Source organism: Diceros bicornis, chromosome 8 (assembly GCF_020826845.1).
Source record: "Diceros bicornis minor isolate mBicDic1 chromosome 8, mDicBic1.mat.cur, whole genome shotgun sequence".
In the NCBI taxonomy this organism is placed as follows: domain Eukaryota; kingdom Metazoa; phylum Chordata; class Mammalia; order Perissodactyla; family Rhinocerotidae; genus Diceros; species Diceros bicornis.
This window is the reverse complement of record NC_080747.1, coordinates 53,719,393-53,728,427: the sequence shown is the minus strand read 5'-3', so window position 1 is coordinate 53,728,427 and position 9,035 is coordinate 53,719,393. Positions and strand designations below refer to the sequence as shown.

Sequence of the window (9,035 nt, the reverse complement as noted above, 5' to 3'; positions counted from 1 at the left end):
AAGGAATATAAACTTATTTGAATGCTACCCAAAATAAAAATAAATTGGAAAGTAAATCATTGAATTAAAAGAAAGTCATGTAGTGCATGCCAAATGGACACACACACCAAGCGTTATGTATTTGTGATTCAAGCATAGGATTCTTCCATATGGACCCAGAGTTTTCAGAATGCATCATGGTTTAATAAAACAAATAGATTCAATAAATTTTAAAACTGTGGCACTGACTCTCCACCATCCAGTTGTTCAAGCCTGAATAATCCTCTGTGTCTCTTTCCTTTTACAGTGCTCCTAAGTTCATCAAGAACAAAAAAACTTAAGAAATTAATAAATAAATAAAAGTGTTGGACTAGATCAGTGATTTGCTGGAAATAGGAGAGGGTCCTTTTCTCCCATCCCAAATTCAGACAGAAAACCTACTCCATTTTCATCTGTTTTCCATTATTGGGCTTCTAAGCAAGACCTTGTTTGAACAAAGTGTTCCTCAACTTGAAAAAACATTAAACCATTAAATTGGATAGTCTGTACTGTCTGGCTAGTGGTAACTGTCTAGAGCTAATGAAACTGGCTAAAATAGAGTAAATCCCTTTACTTTGGAACCATTTCTCATATTCTTCATAACTCTAACATATAATGTAAACGCACATATTCAAATATATGTTTGTATATGCTGTAAGGATATAAGGTCCTTAAGAAATATAGAAATATTTTCGAACTTTTCATTTCTTAGCATCAACAATAAGGTAGTAAGTGTGATAGAAATTAAGAACAACAATGTGATAATTAACAGAAAATCTCCTCCCATCTGATGTGGACATTTGCAGTTTGAGCTTGACAGACCTCGACTCACATTCCAGCTCTGTCACTTACTAGCTGAGTAACTAAGCCTCTATTTCATCATCTGTAAACCAGGGTTATTTACAAGGATTAAATTGAGTGATGTAGAAAAACACAACACAGTGCCAGGTAAGCACTCAATAGACAGTCGAGATTATTCTCTGATCTATATTTTATTTGCCAGTATTCAAAACAAGAATGCACGACAAGAATCCTATATCAAGTCCCTCCGAACTATAGTAAAATTATTTTAAACCTCTCTATGCTGTGTCATTCATCAATTTTGCCATAAACAATGCCTGATGTGGAGTCTGTAATGGGTATTGTGCGAAGAATGGGGCATAACTGACAGACAAGATGCATCTCTACCTTTCATGAGTTACAGATTAGAGGTGGGTGCAGGCAAGAAAGTCATTGTTTACCATGTGAAGTGATCAGGACTAGAATAGAGAAATTCACTGGGCGTGATGAGATCAGATGAGGGGGAGCTAAGGGAAAAGAAGATAACTACCTGGAGGGAAAAGAAAGATGCTTGAATTATCTTAAGAATAAAATGGGAATTCACCAGGTAGCTGAGGAATGATGTTTCTCAGGCAAAGGGTCATCACATATAGAATTGGCTGTAACATTTGGTCTGGCTGGGGTTAATTGGGCAGGTGAGGATGCGGCAGAAGAGGAAGCTGCAGAGGTAATTGTGATGAGCCTTAAATGCCATATAGAAGGTTTGGATGCATCCTGAGGATCTTGACGAACTATAGATAAATTTCAAATGTGGTAGGGGAAGGGGAGGGTGTCAGAACCTAAGATTTAAATTTAAAAAGTCCCTAGAAGGATTTTTAAGGGTTGATTGGAAAGAAGCAAAAACCTTGGATTCACTCCAGATTTCTTTTTTTCCCCACATCTCATAACTGAACCATCAGCAAATCCTCTAGGGTCTAAATTCAAAATATATCCAGACTCTGACCACTTCTCTCCACTTGTTACCACCCCTGTCTAAACTACCATCATCTCTCATCTTGATTACTGAATGACCTCCTAAATCATCTCCCACTCCATCGCAGGCCCACCACTCCCCCCACATCACCCAGAGTGACCCTGTTAAAGAAACAGATCTCATGTGACTCCTTTGCTCAAAACCCTCGAAGAATTTCTATCTCACATAGAATAAAGACCAAAGCCTTACATGCAAAGCCCTAAATGATCTGTCCCCACCCACTGACTCCCTACTCCTTTCTGACCTTCTCTTGCTCTAATGTCCCCCACCTCTAATTTGCTCACTCCACTTCAGTCCAGCTGCCCCTTTGCTGTTCCTCAAATTCACCAGGAGAACTTCTCGCTCTGGATCTGCTGTTCTCTCTCCCTAGATCATTCTTCCCCTGGTATCTTCACGGCTTATTCAACTCACTTATTTCTGTTCTTTATTCAAAAGTCATCTTCTCAGCACAGCCTTTCCTGGCCATTTTATCTAAATTTTCAGCACCCCATACTCACTCCCTTTCTCACCTCCTTACTTGTTACCATTATTTTACTTATCTTATTCATTCCTGTCTCCTTATCCCCTACCCACTAGGACTGCTACGTTTGTCTATTTCTTTTCAGTGTATCCCCAGCACCTAGAACATTGCAGGCATTCACCAAGTGTCTCTTGAATTAACTGATTAGTCAATGGAAGAACGGAGACCAGTTAAGAGGCATTTCAAGTAATACAAGTAAGGAGATAACAAGCAAAATTAAGAAAGAAATACAGGGTATAGAGAAAAAGACTTAGGTAGTAAGCTAAACACTGTTTGGTGACCTCTTGAATGTGGGAAGTGACCAAGAGGGAGCAGGTGCAGCTAATTCCTGGGTTTTTAACTAAGGATACCAGGTAGACGGTAGTGACATTCGCCAATATTAGAAATAGTGAGGACTGAGTGCAGGCTGAGGAAAAAGATAGCAAGTTCAGTTTTGACTTAAACTGTTATATTTAAGGAGGTTGTAAAGCTTTCATAAGATGTCCAGTGGATAATCAGAAATGATGGTGTGAAGCTCAAAGACAGAGGTCTGGGCTAAAGATCTAGCTCAGGAAATATTACCCTATTGAGTGCTTGCTGAAACCATGGCCTAGGATGGGATCACCGAGAAAGAATGCATAGCAGGAATGAACCAAACCTTTGTTACTATGATACCTGAAATCTTATTTAAATGGACACAAAATTGTCTAAAAGCTCTGTATAAATTTAATATGCGTATCTGAATTTGCAATTACTCTGTCACTGTTTTCCTCCATTTTTGCAGATAATGGAAAGTTATTGCCAAATGGCTCTATTAATCCACAGCCAAGTATTGGTTGTACCTATATGTCAGTGACAGAGATTAATTAGTATTCCTACATAAATTTGATAATGTAAGGTGTACTTTCAAGATAAAATTAAATCAACAATTATTTTATTGCACACTACCATGTGTAAGACAAAGTCCTAGCACTCAATTTAATAAGCACTCAATAGATGTTGATTACCTTTGCTTCCCTCAAGTGAGGTCAGGAGAGATAGGAGTTCCAAAGCTTTCTGTCTCCCACAGGGTGAGAGAAGAAGCGTATGTGAGAGGAAGAGCATCTTCTTTGATTCCAACCAACCTGGTTTCCATTTCCAGCTGTGTCACTCCTGAGTAATTATGAGTTTTTTACTCTCTGAGCCTGAGTTTCCTTATCTTCAAAACGAGGATCATAATACCTACTTTACAAGACTATTATGAAGATTAGCAATACACATGTACAATGTCTGACACTTAGGCTTTCATAAGAAAAGTATAGAATAAGTTTTCCAACATTCATGTAATTTTCCAAGTCAGTGAAAGAGAAAAGAAGAGAGGGAACCTTGTTACTGTGTCACAACTGAATATTTGTTCTGCTGTTTAAATGCAAGCACTAAAATTCTTACTGGTCAGGACCCTGCTTTAAAAGCAAAGTATTTTCTTGTACAGATTTCCATCGAATGATGAGTCAAAATTCAGACAGTGTTCACAAACATATTTTCTCTAATAGTTTACAAAGTAAATATTGTGTACGACTTAGTTTCTCTTGGCATAAGCTTTATATCAGCCACATACAGAGGCTCAACGATAAGTTGCACTACCAAAAGCAAAGCAGGTAATTCTCCAGCTGTTTCTACAGGGTGGAACAACCCATTCTTATGCAGCTAATTAAGGCTTGTGAGATTAAGGTAATTTGGGCTCCACACCCTTTGTTTATTGAGTCATATGTCTCATGGTGCTTTTCAGTTATTGAGTTTAAGGAGTGTTACGTGAAGTGAAGCAAAGTGGGCTCTAAAGACATTCTCATGGGAGACTCAGCTGAGCAAAAGCACATACTAACTCTAGCCTTTGGGTTTTGTTTTTGGGGGTTTTGGCATTCAATTTAATTCTAGTTTTTTAGTACTTCTCACTCCACACTCATAAACCTTGACATATCAGTTCATCTCTGGAAATACAACCAGTCCCTGGTTGTTGAGGTGGAGGATCCAATCAGTTTGAAACTTATATGGGTTTTTGAGCTTACCCTTGCCTCCAACTGTCTTCCTTTGGCTCTGCCACTGCTCAGCAGCCACTAACATTTACTAAACTCACAAATGCCAAACGCTGTGCATTTGTGATCACATGTCATTGGCACAACAACCCCATAAGGAAACAGATGAGTAAACTCAGGCTCAAAATTTAGCAAACGTCAAAGTGCCAATTTTCTCCAACTCGAAAATTACTACAGTAGTGGTTTCCAAACGTTGCACTCTGGACCAGTGTCAGTGAAAGTCAGTTTCCACTAGTATAGCAAAATGAACAAGTAAGAGCAATGTAGTAAAAAGATATCATAAAGTTTGAGCTAAATTACTCATCTCATTATTCTGAGATTATGTCCCTCCTACTATTATGTATTTAAATGCCCTTTTACTAAATGATAATGTTTGAGCATGGTCAATTTTTTAAATTTTTAATGTGTTTATTCAACAAAATTATGTTGGCAAGTCTTTGTCCACCTCCAATAATCTTCTGAACTGTTACTGGTCCCAGAGCCACAGCATACAATGTGCAGATGGTTACGCTGTAAAATTCCAGGAGGTGCCCTTTCATAGGTATGTGAGCTGGGCAGAGCCCAAACAACACAGGCGACCCTGCTGTGAGACCTACATGTCTGGGAATCACTGACCCTCAGAGCATTCCCTTCATAGTTATATCCTAATGTTAGCAAAACAAATAGGAAAAAATGAAAGACTATATTCTGGCTAAATGTAACTGCTTTTCAGCTTTAAAGCTTTTAAATGTAAAACACGCCCAGGAGTTAACACATGCAACAAATACTTATAAATATCATAAATATTTATGAACCACTTATATACAGCAGGCACCCTACAAAGTGTCAGAAACAGAAGCATTAATACCATCACGATCCTCAAGGTTTTCACAGCCTAGTGGATAACCTATTAATAGAAATATATACTTCGTAACACCTAACATAACCTCATTGATCTTCAAAACAGCCTTGTGAGGCAGGTACTATTATTCCCATTTTTCAGATGAAGAAAGTCTCAGATAAATGACGATATGATCTCTAAGCAAACAAGGGATAAAACAGGAATTCACACTCGGCTCTTCTGGCAACCTCCCCAATTTGAACGTGTGTAGTGCTGGGGAGGGAGGCAATGAAGAAGAGAGTAACGTAGGCTCTATGCCTAATATAATACCAGATACTGTATCAGTACACATCTATTGCCTTACACTGCAGTTGATGAATTTGTAGGGGAAAAAATGATAAATTACACAAATTCTCTGCTGTCGGTGCAGTTCTAATTCATTTCAGGTGCCTGCTGCTCTCCTGGATCTCAGCACTCAGCCTCTGGCCACATCCCCATTTTTAATAGTGTGAAGAATATTACAGTGAGGAATGCTACTGTTCTGACTCCCTCCACCCCTGCCCCCACCCAAAATGATCTCTCTTCCGTACATCCCTGGGGATGGTGCCCAGGAAAGGGAGCTTACTACAGTAGTGTCCACATAGGATCCTGGAAGGAGTTGTAGTAAAACAGAGAACATAGTCATTGTTCTTGAGAACTGCATCAACTGGTAGAAGGGAAAGCAATTGCAAATCATAGATTTCCTTATTCTTCTGTCGAACCACCTAAATGTCAACATTTTTGTGTTGAACAAAAATTTGAAAGAAACACCATTGAGAAAAGTGTTGTTCAGTTCAGGTTCATTTGCAGGACTATATTCCTATCAAGAATTATTCAGTTTCCAATATAGAGAGCCATGTGCAAGCTAAGACACTTAGGAAGGCAGACAACGATCAGGAACACTGAAATGATGGCTTCTCTGAGTGAAATGAGTGGCTTTTATTTTTACTCTTGTTCTAAGGCCAGCACGGGTGCCATCGACCTCAAGATTCCTGAATCCATATGTAGTATGTTTTGTTGTTGTCGCCGGGGTGCTGATCCTGGCGGTGACCATAACTCTACTTGTCTACTTTCTAGCTTTTGGTAAGTACCAGAATATTAAAAGTACCACTTTTCAGACTAAATAACTAAATATACTTTAGGATTAAAAGTTTGGCAGTCTCTCTTTTATTGCCTTTTATTTTTTAATATAACATAATCATATGTCTTATTTATATATCCCTAACTATATGCTCATGTCTATATTTTCCTTCAATCAATATTTTTTCTCTTCTCTTTTTTGGTCTTTTTTATTATACTAAATATTATTAGCCAGGCAAACATTATTCTAGCCAAAGAAAAAAACTGGATACTTTTCTGATGCTAGGATTTTCCCATTTTGTTTTTTCATTAATACTATGATTTCCTTCTTCATTTAATAACCTGATAAAATTGTAAAAGTGAAATATTGCAAAGAACTTTAAGTTTCAACATTTAAAGAATGTGCCTAAGTATTTGTTAATTCATGATCTGTCTCCTGAAAACAGTATCAGGAGCAGAACAGTTATGATAGGAGATAAACTTGAGGTTAAGAAGCAGAAAGGGGTAAAAATAAACTTTAAAAAGGATTCTGTTCTTTTATTATTTGTTTCTCTTATTTTCTTGAACTTTTTTATTATTAAATCACAAAAAAATAGGAAACAATGACAAGGTACAAATAATATAAAGAAGACATATACCCTGCTCATTCACAAACAACTTTCCTTAATATCACAGCGAATATTCTTTCAGATGTTTTAATGCAGATAAAATGTGTCAAATTTCACTAAATAATATATGTTATAATCTGCTTTTTTCACTTAAAAATATACTTTAAGGTTATTTTTATTTTAGCTATAACTTTTAAATTATGTGTGGGGGCGTATGTATGACTGTGGAGAGAGAGAGAGAACATAATTTATTGTATGTCCTATTGTAAACAGGCAAAAATGCTTAACTATGTAAAGATTGAAAAACTCCCAATGATGCAATAAAATTACGAACATTAGAAAAAGCAGTAACTAGGAATAATCTTTTCAACCAATTAAATTATATAGTTGTGGTTAAATTTTGCTTTTGACTACATTTTGCTATCAAATCACCTGGAGTCGATTATGTCTAAGGTGAATTACAGAAAAAGGAAAAAGAAACATCAAGTTCCAAGTTAAATTAATGAGTTTTTACTCTTAATGACACTGTATAGTCATGCATTGCTTAATCACATGACTATGTTCTGAGAAATGCATTCTTAGGTGATTTCGTCATTGTGCAAATGTCATACTTACACAAACCTAGATAGTATAGCCTACGTACACACTTAACCTATATGGTACTAACCTTGGATGTATGGTACTAATTATGGATCCACCATTGTATATGAAGTCCATCATTGACCCAAACATCATTATGCAGACGTGACTATATTGTCACACTTAAACACAAAGGGGAGAGCCTAGGTAAGTCCTCTTCAAACTATATCCCAGTGACCACTTATGGCCCTAGAAATACTTATCCCTCCACCACAAAGAACTACATACCCTTTGCCCAGGATCTCCAACTCTTTCCTCTGACTGAGGTATTTCTCTGCATAAACTACATATACAAATGATCTAAGGGAAACAGAGATTTTTCCTGAGACAAATTATGTTATATTATGTCCATGTTCATAATATTTCTAAGATGAGTACAAGTATATTTTAAAGATTTTTATTTCCTTCACACAGCTGAGTATGTCCTCTGGAAGACCCTTTTTGATGGAAAAAATTCACATTGGACAACCAGATTACATATCTTGGCAGAAGACTTGTTTTCTAGCTTAATCCAGAAAGACTAATGACAATCACTAACTCCACCATAAAGAATATTATTTGAAATAATTTTTTAAACTATTCAGAATTACTTAGGGTTATTCCTTGATGATAAATGAATAATAGCAAATTACAATCATTAATATTTCTTGAATGAATAAATCTGCAATCACAAATCTCCCTAAAATATAGTAAGAATGAAAATGATGATACTTTTGAACAATTTTTAATTTCTCAAATAATAATGCTGTTCTGATTTTTATACATCTTTAACAGTTCTAGTTTTGCCAATCTTTTTAAAAACTGATAGAAAAATCATAATTTTATTATAGTTACATTTATATTAAGTTTAGAGTTTTCTTTCTTTCAAAGCAAGTAAATTTTTTAAAATTGCATAATATAGCCTCTCATAATCCTAAATGTACTAAAGATTAAAGTACTTAGTAACATGAGACTGACTCTGCCTTTTCTTTGTTTTACAGATCAAAAATCTTACTTTTACCGTAGCAGCTTTCAAATCCTAAATGTTAAATATAGTGATCAGTTAAATTCACCAGCTACACAGGAATACAGGACTTTGAGTGGAAGAATTGAATCTATGGTAAGTTAATATTTTATCCATATTTATTTTATTCCATCAAATTTTATTCCATCATAAAATGAATATGATAATAAACCTAATATTTTGTGATATATTTGCAATTGCTAAATGCTATGCATATTTCCCTCACTTGAATGGTGAAAGATGTGATTCTTTGTGCCTTTTCCAAGTTAATTTGCAGGTATCCTGGTTCTTACTCACATTTTAAGTTATGAGTGAAAAGTATTAGATGGATCATGAGTATATATGTATTTTCTATGGTTATGACTTCAAAGACTAGAAGTCTATTGTTTGTGCAAGTTAAGCATTTATTATTGCTCCCCTTGAGAATGCCGTTATAAATCCTTT

The 9,035-nt window shown here is 36.0% G+C and overlaps 1 protein-coding gene across 1 annotated transcript in view; it reads left to right on the top strand.

Moving 5' to 3' along the window:
* The first annotated feature begins 5,412 nt into the window (after positions 1–5,412).
* The window catches only part of LOC131409236 (transmembrane protease serine 11D-like), a 39,617-nt gene continuing 35,994 nt past the window's right edge, over positions 5,413–9,035 (top strand). The window contains exons 1-3 of the mRNA XM_058546331.1: positions 5,413–5,485; positions 6,195–6,344; positions 8,569–8,687. Of these exons, the coding sequence (XP_058402314.1) occupies positions 5,413–5,485; positions 6,195–6,344; positions 8,569–8,687 (342 nt within the window). The remainder of the gene's footprint in view (positions 5,486–6,194; positions 6,345–8,568; positions 8,688–9,035) is intronic.